The sequence below is a fragment of the Octodon degus genome, unplaced genomic scaffold, assembly GCF_000260255.1.
Source record: "Octodon degus isolate 3935 unplaced genomic scaffold, OctDeg1.0 scaffold00151, whole genome shotgun sequence".
NCBI classification, from domain to species: Eukaryota; Metazoa; Chordata; class Mammalia; order Rodentia; family Octodontidae; genus Octodon; species Octodon degus.
The window spans coordinates 696,856-711,088 of NW_004524727.1; the positions used below are offsets into that span (position 1 = coordinate 696,856).

General features: G+C 46.0%; 1 protein-coding gene across 3 annotated transcripts in view; it reads left to right on the forward strand.

Moving 5' to 3' along the window:
* Asap2 (ArfGAP with SH3 domain, ankyrin repeat and PH domain 2) overlaps positions 1 to 14,233 on the forward strand; it is a 153,978-nt gene that overhangs the window by 58,543 nt on the left and 81,202 nt on the right. For all 3 annotated transcript variants that reach the window (XM_023702400.1, XM_004642314.2, XM_023702401.1), the window contains exon 2: positions 9,992 to 10,064. In XM_023702400.1, the coding sequence (XP_023558168.1) occupies positions 9,992 to 10,064 (73 nt within the window). The remainder of the gene's footprint in view (positions 1 to 9,991; positions 10,065 to 14,233) is intronic.

The window sequence follows — 14,233 nt, forward strand, 5'->3', positions numbered from 1 at the left end:
TTATTTATTTATTTATTTATGTATTTATTTATTTATTTGGTGGGACTGGGGATTGAACTCAGGCTCAGGCCCTTGCACTTGCTAGGGAAGTGCTTATTCCACTAAGCCATCTCCCTGGCCCCAGGCAGAAATTTTAGATTCTCCAGGAAAAACAATCTGCTGTATCACATACATTGAAATGTATTATTTCTTCCTTGGAAAGATAACTATGCAAACTCTTGTGAAGCTACCATTGTCATGGAATTTTGCATCCAGAGCCTTAGAGCAGTGAATTATCGAAGGTCACAGTGTGCTAGGTGAGAGCCCAGATGGTCCCCAAGGATCCTGGCCCTGGCCCCCACCTTCTTGCCACTGTGGCTGGGTCAGGTGGAAAAACCCATGCCCTGGGTCTGCGAATGGGGAGGAATGGGTTTCCACACTTCTTTTGGGGATCCCTCTTAGAGATCAGACCCCAAGCAGACTTCCCTTTGTTCTGGGTGGGTCTCTGTGCTCTTGTCTGGTGTGTCCTTGCCTTTCTTTGGCCTTACTGTCTGGCTCTCCTTGCACCCTGCCTTTCTTTCCACCATAGGGAAATGAGCCAGATTCTTTTGGATGAGAAGCAGGAATTTGGGAGTGGAAGATGTAAATGGCAGGACCAAAGATAGCAGTGATTTAATCTTTCCCTTACAACACCCAGGGGTGGAAGTGTGTCTTGGACACAGCAAATCCTGATGCTGTCCCAGACCCTGTCCAGTCCTCTGACCCTTGGAAAGAGTCTGAGACACAAATGGTTACCCAAGGTAGGCTGGAGGTGTGCCAGGCTCCTGGGGGCATAGGCTAGTGAGCCAGGGACCCAGTGAGGGACAGTTTGTCTGCTGTGTGGTGGCAGGCGCTCACATGGCCACAGGCTGGGCACTGCCCCAAGGGAGTGGAGAGAGCAGCACTCTCAGAGTGGGAGCAACAGCTGTATTGGCTGTAGTGCTGGCAAGGTGGGGTGAGTGAGAAAGAGTTTAAAGGAAGTGTGGGAGGAAGGAGGAGATTGATTCTCCAGAGAACTAGCAAAGCAGATGTCAGACAGGTTCCACCTACAACTCCAGCAGGGCGGGGAGCACACTTCTGGAAGCTGCGCTTTGCTCTCCCTGAATCTTTGGGCTCTCTGAGTTTTTCATGAGCTCATAGCCAAATGAATAACCTTGGGGAAGTCCCTTAACTTCTTTGAGCCAGTGTCTTCTATTTTAAATTGAGGAGATGGTGGTGATTTCACAAGCTGTGTTAAGTATTGCCTAAGATGTGCTTGGAGTATCACTGTTGATATGGGCCCCTGAGCTATCTTTTTAGACCATACGCCTGCTGCTGCTATGGTGACCTCAGGTGGTTCTCCTAGGTGCTGACAGTGCACTTGAGTGGCACTCTTGGGGTGTCCTTCCCAAGGAGCATTGGGAAGCTTGCGGGGAGGGCCATGACTGCTACCCCTGACTTTAACACTGTGGCTGTTTATTGGGGGACAGTGGACAGAGCTTAGATCTGGTTGGACCCCAGCTGCAGAGGAGACACCCTAGTGGCTGGAGGGAACAACTTTGCCTGCAGCCTTGTTGCTGATTCCCTGCTGTGGAGTCTCTAAGATAGAGAGGAGGGATCTGAATGTCTGAAGCCATACCCTGCCACCTTGCACTTGAGATCAGGTTCTACTCCTTGGACCCCAGTGTTAAAACTGAGAGGACATGGGACTTAAGCTCCTGCAGGCTAGCCCTAGAGTCTTGCTGTGTCACAGCCTGTTACCCTTGTGGGATAGTTGGAGAGAAACATCAGGAAATGCTTGACAAATGGTGGGAAAAGCTTACTAGTGGAATGAAAGACTGGCATGAGCTACAAAGGTTTTTTTTTGTTGTTGTTTTTTTTTTTTTTACCAGGAATTAAACTCAGGCCCTTGAGCTTGCCACACAGACACTGTGCCACTGAGCTATCTACCTGGTCCAGGTATTTTGTTCTGGAAAGGCTTTTTTCATTGTCATAGCTATTGTCAGTCTGAAAAGTATTTATCTAGCACCAAGGAAGACCTGAGAGTGATGTGTTTCTAGCAGACACTTCCTTTGGCATGGTGTGTACCTGCCCTTATGAAATCAGAGGACACTAACTCTTGCTGTCAGCCACTGAGTGCCCGCTGTAGGCTGGACACGGTGTATACACTGGTGATGTTACCCAACGAGGCAGGTATCGTTATTCCCAACTGATGATGCAGAAGTAAGTCGGTGAGGAGAACTCACCTGCCAAGGTCCTAAAACCAGGCTGTCTGGTTCTAAAACCAGTGACAGAAATTTGACCCTTATTCTGTTCTCTGAAGGTATTCAGCACTGCCTCCCACCCCCTCTTGTGAAACAGGGTCTCAGTATGTAGCCCAGCTGGTCTTGAACTCCCAGAGATCCTTCCGTCTCTTCCTCTTGAGTGTTGGTGGCATGCACCACCATACCTATTTTTAATGCATTGTTGCTTGTGCCTTATGTGGTCATAGTAACAAGATGTGCTTTCTGAAAGAACACATAAAACATAAATATGACAGCCTGTGGACAGCAGGAAGGCATTGTGGAGGACTGGCCTACTGGGAGTGGTGAGCCCAGCGTGCTGAATGGGATTAGAGGTAGGGGACAGAAGCTATAGGGTACATTGCATGTGACAGTGTCTCCAGGCAAATACTCATTGCTTCAGGAAGCCAAGTTCTCCTTTGTTCTTTTCATCTTGGTCTGGGGCTCAGAAGGAACACTCAGCGATCTCTGTCTCCTCTGCCCTGTTTATGTTACAGAAGTGAATTCATGTGGATTGAGCCTTGTTTCCTGGGGAAATCAGCCCGGCCTAGGATCCCATTGTCTTCTGGCACCGAGAAGAAGGGAAGGCTGACCTTTTCCCAGCTGAAGGTCACCTTCTCAGCCTCTGGGCTCTGTTCACTGCTACAGCAGGATCCAGGGCCTGGCCCAACGTGGTAGCCGTGCTCCCAGCTGCCTGGACTGTCTGTGTCCACGGTCTGTGTTCCATGGCCAGGCGGGAGATGTCTCGGTACACATTCTTCCCTTCTCCACTTCCCTGGGTTCCTGGATACTCTTCTTCTGCCCAACACACAACAGGATGGGAAGTGTTGACAGAACTGGAGTTCACTGTCATCTTTTTCTCTTTCTCTGAAACAGTGACCTGCAAAGCCTGAGTTAGTGGCTGGATGTTCAGGCTAGGCCTGTAAGGGAGGGCTTGGGGAGTGTGTGTGGGCACTGGGTCATTTGAACTTGAGCGCAAAGACACTCCTTGTTGATCTGGCATCTCTGCCTGGGACAGGTGGTGTGTTCAAGAGCTATGTGTGTTATTGCACACCTGGGGCACCAACCCCTGTAGTCAAAGCGCACAGCTGTCTAGCAGCATATTGCATGGAGGCACACAGTCCTAGTGCAGGCATTTGGGGTTCTTTCCCGTTTCTTACTTTAGAACTATCCCTGAGAACATCTTTGCAGGACCAGCCTATGAGAAAGGCAAGTGGGTGTTTTGTCACCCCCAGAATCAGAGAACTTATTGAGATGTCACTTCCCTCTCCAGTGTGTCCCCATGCCCAGAGCTGTGCCATGTCCGTGTCTCACAATGAAGCTGCTGGAGCTGGGCTTTCCACCATAGCCTTCTTTTTTCAATGAGTGTTTGTTGTGCCTAGGACCTCCTGTGGCTTTGCACTTCATGGGCCCTCGTGGTCATCATGGCCAGAGTTGGGGAGCTACAGGGCCCACACCCCACCCTGAAGTTTGGGTCAGCATGGCCTGCTTTTCATTCCACTCTAATCATTCCCTTCTCTTTAAGTAGACAGTTCATGAGTTTTCCCTGGGGTAGATATTTTGGCCAGTCCCTGGCACTGAGCCTGTTGTCACCATCTTCTTGGCTGTCCCCAGAAGCCTGTGAGATGGCTTCCTATGGCGCCTTTCAGGGGGTTTTCTGTATATGTTTCCATGTGTAGAAATGTAAAGTATAAATCTTCCTATTTTATTGTTTAATGTGTTTGACACTTTTTGATGCTCAATCCTTTGGTGGAGGGACAATAGAAAATGGAAGTAAAATGTAAGATATTGAGGATTTTTTTGTCTGAAGTTGTAAAAATTTCAAGAATAGTATACTTAGGTTCATGATGATCTAGAGGGAAAAAAAATACTTCAACTTTCTCCAAGCAAGCAGTGATTTTCTTTTCTTTTCTCATCTTTCCTTTTTTAAATCATTTATTTATTTATTATTTGGTACAAGGCCTCACAATGCAGCTTGGATTTGTAGTGATCCTTCTGTCTCAGCCTCCCCAATGCGGGATTACAGGAATGTGCTACCACACCTGGTTTTGGTGGCTGGCACAGTGCACCCAGGGTTCCAGGTCTGGCATGGCATGTGGTACTGGGGATCGAAGCCAGGTCCTTGCACTTGTCAGGCAGGTATTTAGGCCCCTGAGCTATCTTCCCAGCCCCTTTTTTTTGTCTTTCTGAGACATGGTATCACTATGCAGTTCAGGCTGCCAAGTAGGAACAGAATTTAAGAAATGGAAACCACACAAGGGACAAAGGTGACAGATGTGTTTCTTGTTTAACCTCCTGCCCTTGGAGTTACCCTTTAAGATTAGATGAAGAACTTGTGCAAAAGTGCCCAGACTACTGGGCAGGCTGCTGGGAGCCTGCTGGCAGTAAGCAAATCCCAGAGCAGAGTAGGCCAGCCTTGGCTGCAGTTCTGCCTGTCCTCAGCATCTCCCTGATGGTGTAGCAGTTACATATTGTCCCAAAGCTAGGCTAATAACTTAGCCCCTACTTCCATTTTGGCAGCATTTTCTGGCTCTTCCTCCAAACTCTTATCTAGTTGGTTAATCCCTTTTCCTATTAAAAAGTGCTTTAAATTTATTTTCATTTTGTTTGCATAATTCATCAGATAAACATATGTGTGTAATTTATTTATTTTATTTTTGGTGTGAGGGATTGAACCCATGGCCTGGTGTGTGCTAAGCTCTGCCACTGAGCTGTGTGCTAGATGCACAGGTAATTTGCAGTGAGTCTGCTGCCTCGGTCCACTGGTGTCCTGGTCATGATCAGCACCCAGCAGTGTAGTGGGGCCCCTCTTCACCATCATAGCTGTTAGTCACTGCTTTCTAACCAGTACATCACCCTCTTCTCGCTCTGATTTATACTTTTGCCTGCAGTCATTCCCATACATCAGCGTCCTGGTCTAGGTTTGTCTGTGTTCTGAGGGAGGCTTTGTGGTCTAATATTGCAGTATCCTTCTGCTTCTGCTGTTTTTGCCAAATTCATTCGTGTTCATTTCGGTTTCTTTCCATGGTTCAGTAACTTAGTAGTATGAACACACAACAGTTTACCCATTTTACCATTAACAGACATTTGGGTCTGTCTAATTTGTGGCTGTTTGGAAGAGTGTTTTAAACGTCCTTGTGCTTAACTTCTGTTTTATTAGATAATGACTAAAGGTACCCTTCTGGTCGGTCCTTAGGCACACACACTGTGATTTAGTTCCGATGTTTATTTGATCTTAATTCTTAATGACACCTGCTCCCCTCCAGGCCTTGCACTAGCCCCAGAAGGAGATGTGTCCATCATTGCTCTGCTGTACACTGAGCCTGCAGCCTGCAGTGCAGTTCTGTGCTTCCTCAAAGGCTGAAGGAAGTATTTGGCACTTTCATTAATGCTCCATGGTTTTTGCAAAGTCAAATGTGTGATGAGACACAGCTGCCATCTAAATGTTTATGCAACTCTTTTGAGTCTGGCAGAGCTGCCCTGGGGGCACAGATCTGGGCAAGTGTGGTTTTGTTTTGTCTACTGCCTTTCACAACTGTCATTTCCACTCAGGTTGGCCCTTTGTGAATCAGAGGAGATGCCCGGGGGAAGAAGGTTGAAGCTGGGTCTGCAGGCCCCCCAGGACAGCCTTTGGATTCTGGAGAGGAAGTGGCTCCTTCCTGCCTGTGCGAACTGGCTGTTTCCAATTCTCTGGAATAGGGCTGGCTAATGCTGTGGACACACATTTTATTTGGCTTCTCTGTGCCCATGTTGGACAAAGCTTTGTGGACCTAGAAGGAAAATATGAGAGGGAAAAGAGCTGGGTATGGTGATGAAACCTCTGATCCAATGTTTGGGAGTCTGAGGCAGGGGGATAGTTAGGCATTCAAAACCCCCTGGGCTGCATAGTGATTCCAAGGCCAGCCTGAACTGTACAGTGAGACCCTGGCTCAAAAAAACAAAACAACAAAAAAGACCCAAAGAGAAGATAAATTTCTGCAGTTTTATTAATGATACCAGAGCATAGTAATAACCATAGGGCAGCTACTAATGAGAAGAGTAGGGCTACTGTTTCTCTGCACTGGGGTTCCAAGTAAGTCCTTCCCAGAGTTTCATCCAATAACTGTCCACCTGTATAAACCCTTAGGCTGTGACCTCAGATAGGCTGTGGCCAGATTTGGCTGGAGACTGCCACGCTGTCCAGTCTACCATTGAGATGTGAGGACACTTGTGGGGATTTGTGGGGCCCAGAGGAGGCCCCTGAGCTGCATTCTCAGGGATGGGAGTATGTCACAGGGTGAGCTCCATGCTGTAGTGACTGGAAAAGAGCCTGAGCCGGTGCCAGCAGCTGGAGCCCTTGAGACATCCTATATGGCTGGAGCTACCCAGCAAAGTAGCAGCGTGCAAGGAGCTGAATTTGTGTGCTGCTTATTTTTGTTTTTTGTCTTTTTCAGACAGTGTCTGGCTATGCAGCTCAGGCTGGCCTTGAGCTCACTTTGTAGTGCATACTGGTCTCAAACTCACAACAATCCTCCCTACAAAACAAAACAAAACAATCCTCCTGCCTCAGCCTCCTGAACTGTGGGATCACAGGCAAGTGCCACCATGCCCAGCTTCATTATGGTCTTGATTGCAGCATCATCTCTCTGACCTGTGGCTGCCATACTGGACAGCACAAGTGTGACAGTGAGGATGGAACAAGGATGTGGCTCACCTTTATTTGTGCCATTCAGTCCCTACATGATGGCCCAATACTTATTTATTTTCCTTGGAAATATTTGACTATAGTCTTCTTTTGTTTCATTTATGAGACAGTCTTGTATATAGTTCAGGCTGTCCTCAAACTTGCAGGGAATCCTTCTGCCTCAGTCACCATTACTCTCAGCTTCCTTGGAAATATTTGCAACATGTCACTATAGTCTTGCTTATGCAGTACATTTATTCTGAAAAACTTGTTTTATCAGTCTAAGTTGGCCTTCAGAGTTAATGAGGTTTGGCTGGACTTAGCTTTATTTAGATGTTTATTGTCTGTTACATTTTTGTGTTTGTAGTTTTTACACACAAATTCTGGAGAAAGATACAATGTTTTTCCTTCTGAGTTTAGGTAGATTTGGGGAAGAGTAGTGAGTGCTGAGTTGGGTTGCAAATCAGCCAGCTAAGCAGACAGCTTTGCTTTCTTGAGACTTTAAAGTTTTGTTATTTTTGTTGCTTTATTCCAGGGCTGTTTTTGTTTTTAATTACTGGACATGGGCTTTTCCTGTTCCTCAGATTTAATCATTCTCAGTGGGTCTGACCAAGTTTGATCATCTGAATATGCACCCTAATGAAGGCATGTCTTTGAGTAGGGAGGGACTTGCTGTCCCTCCAATAGTTTTAATTAAAATCACCTTTGCCACCCAGCACTGTCATGTCAGCCTGTCTTTGACACCTGAGGAAAGCAGCAGTGCTTTCCTGCTGCCTCACTCAGGGAACCCTGCCTCTCTTCTGTAGTAGGGCAGAGATGCCCCACCCCTTTCCCCACCCCCACCCCCACCCCCACAGTGGCGTTTCCCAAGTCTTCTGCAAGTTGCACTGAAGAAGACACCTGTCCCACACTGACCTGTCCCACAATGATGGAGACCCCTGCCTTCAAGGTGGTGCCTATGGGGGCAACCTCTGTTATGTGTGGGTAGAGAGCAGGGGCTGGATGGGCAGGGGTTTGAAGTCCTAGGCTAATTCCCAAGAGTATACCCAGCAGGCTTCTGAATTGTGGTTCCACCCACTTCCTGCCTCTTTGGATAACTTTTCCCTGAATCCACTTCCTGATACCCTGAGCAGTTATACTGAGCAACCTCTCAGCAGCCCATCTGCAGCCCCCTCTGCCTTGGTAACACTGTTTACTGGTGCAGTGCCCTGCTCTCTGCTAGGCACTGGGATGTGCCTGTGAAAGAAACATCTGCTCTTTGCCAGGTGCATATCTGTAATCCCAGCACTCAGGTTGAGGCACTAGGGTCGACGACAGTTTGGGCCTCAGCTGGGCTACATCGTGAGTTCAAGGCCAGCCTGAACTACATAGTGAGATCCTGTCTCAACAACAAAAAATTAACTACCGTGAGTCTGTTCTTAACCAACTTCTTTCTACAACATGGCAGAAAATAATGCTTTTTTCCTCAAACAGACATTTGGGATCATAGCAACGTTAAACAGAAAAGCTGGGCATGGTGACACATGTTTGTTGTCCCCGCACTCTGGAAGGCTGAGACAGGAGGATCACAAGTTCAATCTCAGTTTGGGCAATTTAGCAAAACCTTGCCTCAAAATAAAAAGGCTGGAGATGGAGCCCAGTGTAAAGGCCCTGAGTTCTGTCTGCAGTACTGCAGCACACACACAGGAAGTAATGTTCTCATGTGCCCTACATGTGCACACCCTCCCCACTGTGGTGGTACCCACAGAGGGACATTTGTTACCATGGATGAGCCTACAGCTGCAGGCAATTATGGTTCTGCAGGTTTGGACACAAATACAACACCTTTTTATATCATAACTACACTGAAAAGCCTGGTGGTCAACTTCCTGTTTAAAATTGCCTGCACTGACCATACATTCCAGTAAAACCACTGTTGTTGCATTAGAAATAGGCCTGAGGGTGCTGCACTGGGGGCTAGATGTAGAGGCGATCCCAGAAGACGGGAGCTGTATTGCTCTCAGCTTGCATGCTTAGCCATTGAGTGCTTTCTTTGTGTTAGGATCCCAGCAGCAGCACTGTTACCAGGCTCCTTGATGCCAGGAAGCAGGTTGGGTGCCTCTCTGTCATTCCTAATGTGGTCGGCATGGTAGCCCCATGATTGGCATCACTTTGCCAGTTTACAGATGCTCAACTAAGAGGTGACGCCCTTAATTGTCATGCTTCTCCATAGGTTGTATGGTTGCAAGGATGTCTTAGTCTGTGTCTTTTTTTTTTTTTTTTTTGCGGTACTGGGGATTGAACTCAGGACCTTGCCCTTGCCAGGCAGGTGCTTATTCTACAGAGCAATCTCTCTGGGCCCAGTCTGTGTCTTTTGTGTAAATAACTCTCCAGGTTTCATGAGTCCTTGAACAGATACATTTGAGTACTTGCTGTTTGCATTGTAAGTGCTGTGTACTGCTCCTGTGTGACAGTTGGTCTATCACTCTTTGCTTTACTAAATATTCATGAGTCTGTTGCAAAGCTAGGTATTAGTCTGCCAGTTTCTGGACAAGGGTTAGGACCATGCCTTCTCCCTCAGCTGACAGATTCATGTCTAGCTCTTTCCAAAAATCAAGAGTGGTTTGCCTTTCCCTGGACCACCTGTGTCTGTGACATGACACCCCTCGTCCACCTTACCTTTCTTTCCCTCTGGGGGATGGGGCACAGACACGGGCAGCCACATGCTGGCTAGAGTCTTGCTGCATGAAGGGGAATGAGTCATGGTGGAACTGTGTGTCAAGGTTCCCGTTCCTTGTTGTGGAGGGCCGTGGCTGGCTAATCTGTGACCAGGGCCACCTGCTTCAGGTAGGTGAGATAGGAGCAAAGCTGAGTTTTTTTGTGGTTTTCTTTTCTTTTTTTTGTATCTCTAAGAAAACTGCTACTCTTTGTCATTTGAAAGCAAGTGCTGTATGCCCAGCCCAGGATTTGTGTCCCAGCATAACCTGGGATCTGCAGGGCTCACATATCGCACTCCGGTGTATTATCTAAGCACAGACATGTTTTAATTGGCAAATTCTCTGTGTTTTAGGCTTTGGACGTGGACCGGATGGTTCTTTACAAAATGAAGAAATCAGTGAAAGCAATAAACATCTCTGGGCTGGGTGAGTACTGTTCCTATCTTGGAATTTCTGTTAACATCTTGATGCCATGACTGTGGTCACCACTAGCCAGTTAGCAAAACTGAATGGCAGAGGGTAGCTACAGTGTGCTCACTCCAGAAGTGGGTGTTGTTTACCTGCTGTCTCACTCAGGGATGTCCTCTATCTGTCTTCCTGTATGAACTGCCTTGTCATACTGGCTGCTGAGGATGCCACACTGCTCCTGTCTCTGTGATTTGGACAGTGTTGAGAATCATGCCAGAGTTCCCTTTCCATTTCTATTTTCTCCAGGTTTTTTGGTTTGTTTGTTTGTTTGTTTGTTGTGGGTTTTTTTTTTTGTTATATTTTTAAAAATTTGTTAATAGATTGCAAATTGAAAATGAATTATTTACAAACATAACTGAATATAACAATAAAAACTGTCCAAAATAAAAATGAAGAAAGAATTTACAGATCAATCATAATAGTTCACTGTGTCAAAACCAAGAAACTTATATTCATATAATTAGAATTCTCAAAGTAGAAAGGAGTAGGCAATAACTATTTAAAAATTTAAAATTTCTGAATTTAGTTCAACTTATAATACCACATTTCCAAGAAAAATGAACCTTTTGCAAAGATATTTAAAGTGTGTAAAAAACTAGATTAATTAAAGGACTGAAAGAACAGATCTGTGTGTTTTGTTTTTGAGATACTGGGGATGGAACTCAGGACCTTGCACTTTCCAGGCAGGTGCTTATGCCACTGAGCTATATCCCTGCCCCCTTCTTGGTTCTTGCCTTTCCTAGTTTGGAAAGAAAATGAATGCATATGTAAGTGTTGCCAAATAGTTAAAGTAAATGTACTTGTAACATTTGTCAGTCTGAATTTGATTTAGACTTAGAGACATGCATCAGAAAAAACTCACTGCAACTTTTAGCTTGAACGTAACAGGCTGCCCTGCACAAACCCATGTGTGATAGAACATATTTTTAAAATAATCATCGTGTACTGCAAACTATTAAAAACAAAGATTTAAAAAAACAAAATTAGGGGCTGGAGAGATGGCTCAGTGGTCTAAAGCACCTACTTGAAACAAGCTTGGCAAAGCACAGGGACCGCGGTTCGATCCCCAGCACCACATGCCAGCCAGACCCGCCCCCTGGTGGGCTGAGCTGGCCATACACACACACAATAAATAAATGTAATAAATAAAAATAAATAAATATAAAAAAAAAAAGAAGACCTTTAAAAAAAAAAAAAAAAACAAACAAAATTAAAGAACAGCCTGGCCCCATGAAACCAAGTCATCATTGGAAAAATCCAGGTAGACAGTTGGTAAATCCTAATTTGAAATGTAGGGAAAAGGATGTTATCAAGTAACTCTGTAGATTCACTGGGAAACAGGAGGCTGATGGCACCAGGACACTGCTGGGTGATAGAGGAAAAGGCCAGCTTGGGGAAGAGCACCCTACTCAGGGCGAGCAAGAGTCTGGGAGCCTGACTGTGGCCCCGGGTGTGCCTGGCTGACATGTCCTCTACATCCCATGGGGTCTCCCTGTAGCCAGAGGGATGGAGCAGGACGACAAGGAATGTCTCAGTCATGCTGAGGTCAGCAGGACATGGGCCCCACTCACAACTGTGAGAATACTGAGTCACAGATCTCTCAGTACGCACCCAGTGACCTTTCTGAAGTGCCACATGTCCAGCAGGCTGCCCATCCACCTGACCTGGAGGGTCTCCTATTTTTGTCATCTTGTACCCATCTATTGTGGCATGCCAAATTTGAGTTATTATAGGCCCATGAGTCTGACTTTTAAGAAGCTAGATTCTTGGTCCCAAAACTTTGTTTCAAAATAAGTGTTGTCTCCTTCCAAAAGTCACCTGAGGGAACTGTATACTTTTCCTCTGGTATCGCTGACATTGTTTGTAGCATTTTGGGACCTGCTTTTCTAGAACTGCTTTTTGTAGCACATTCTTTTGAATATATTTAGTAGGAGAATCTAAGGGACAGATCAAATTGTCAGAAAGAAGTCAGACACATTTAGTAAGGGATTAGGGTGCTGTCCACCACAGTTGGCAAGGTGTGTTGTAAGGGCACTGAGAGTCTTCATTTTGTAATGAGTTTGTGTTCTGATCAGAGCATTAAGAGTATTTGACAATCTAAGGCAATGCTTGTCTAGGGAGATTTTATGTAGGACTGAAAGAAAAGTGAGAATAGTTTAGCCTGTACTTCTCATCTTGCCCTTTTTCTGATCTCTTTGTCCTTATTTTCCTTGAGCCTGGGACTGCCCTGGTTTGTCTTATGCTGGCCCCATCTGACCTCAAGCTGCACCCCGTGTGTCTGCTCGTGCCAGGCTGCCACTGCTTGGAAAACTTGTGCTGACTGACGTTTGTGTCTTTGCACAGTCCCTCCCTGGGTTCTGAGTACTATCCCTTGTCCTAGTCATCTGAGCAGGACCTGCCTGTCCTCCCTACCCTTCTCTAGCCATGGGCCCAAGGTATTGTACAAAGCCAGCCTTCCTTGTCTCTCACCTGGGTTCCTTTCCTGTTGCTTCTATAATGAGTTCCCACACAGTGAGCGGTTTCAAGAAACAGAAATTTATCTTTCAGTTCTGCAGGTGAGAATTGCACAGTGGGTCTTGAGAGGTTAAAATCAAGGCCTTATCAGAGATTCTTCATGCCAGCTGTCAGGGAGAATACATTTCCTTCCTTTTCCAAATTCAGAGCCACTTACATTCTTGCTTCTTGGCCCCTTGCATCTTCAGAGCTAGTGGACAACCAGTGAGTCTTTCTCACATTCCATCACAGTGACCGTCGGCTCAGGTTGCTGTGACAGCAACTGGTGGCTTAGATGAGGGGAAGTTCTTTTCTCAAAGGTCTAGAGGTGGTAAGACTCTCCTGGCTTGCAGACAACTATTTCCTTGCTTTGTCTAGGAGGCTGGCTCACGGGTCTCTCCTCAGAGGTGCACCCATCCTGTCGTGCAGGTCCCATCTCAGAACCTCATCTGAACCCTTCGAGTCCAAGGGGCTCCTTGTCCAGAGGCCTCCACACTGAGGGTGCACATGTCAGTATTTGAATTATCTGGGATAATCTCTCCAGCAAAGGCTCAGTGAGTTCCTTTTGCTGAGGGATTGGGACAAAAATATCCGTGGGGGTGTTCGGACTTTATTCTATGTACTACACCTCACTCATGAATCACTTTGACCCTTCCATTAAGCCCCATAGTAAAGAGTTGCTAATATGCATGCACCATGTTAACACTTTCAATACTGCTTCTTGCTATTTCCTTGGAGTTTTATGTCTGTTGATCTTTGCTGCTAGATTCATTGCAAGGCCTTGAGATTAAAGACCATTTTTCTAGGACACAGAATTGTAGGACATAGTGACTTGGGATACAGAGCTCACAGAATCCAAGAAGCCTAGATTAAAAGCTAGTGGACTCAAGTCTGTGACATCAGGAAAAGAATCTTTTTGAGCCTTGATTTCCTCACATGTAAAATTGGATTATTGTAACACTACAGTTCGTAGTATTATTAGTAAGGATTACCTGAAACGACATTTAAAAAAAGCAGCAGGTGAGGTTTTGGACATGGATTTTGCTTGTATATCCTGTGTGTCCTTGGCAGTGGCCAGCACAGAGCAGGTAGAGGAGCCCTTAGATGCCTAGTAAATTCTCAGTCATACATTGTCGTGCTTCTGCTGTAGGTTCTTGGTGTATGAGAGGTAAGCCAGCAATTTTAGTGATAAGTGGTATATTTTAGGGAAGACCCTATATTTTCCTAAGTGAAGATTTCTGTGGGTTTCTGAAAGAGGGAGATTTGAGGTACCTTAGAGTAGCCGTCAGCATACTGATGAGCTGCCTGTGTTTTTATGCCTGTGTGCTAAGAGTGATTTTTAGCATCTTACCTTGCACTTACACAATAACCTCAGTGTTGCTTCTTATCTTGCAAAGCCTTAATATTTACCATCTTTCTTTAGGAAAATGTTTCCCAGTCCCTGCCGTACAGCAGTGGTTCTGAAACTGCAGGATATACCCAGTCTGCTAGGGGCTCTTATGAAAACGCAGTGACTGGACCACACCCTCGAAGTCTGTGGTTCAGCAAGTCTGGGGTGCAGCCTGAGCAGTAGTTCATTCAGCAAGCACCTAGGGGATGGAGCTGGTCTCAGAAAGTCTCTCCTGCTTTGAACA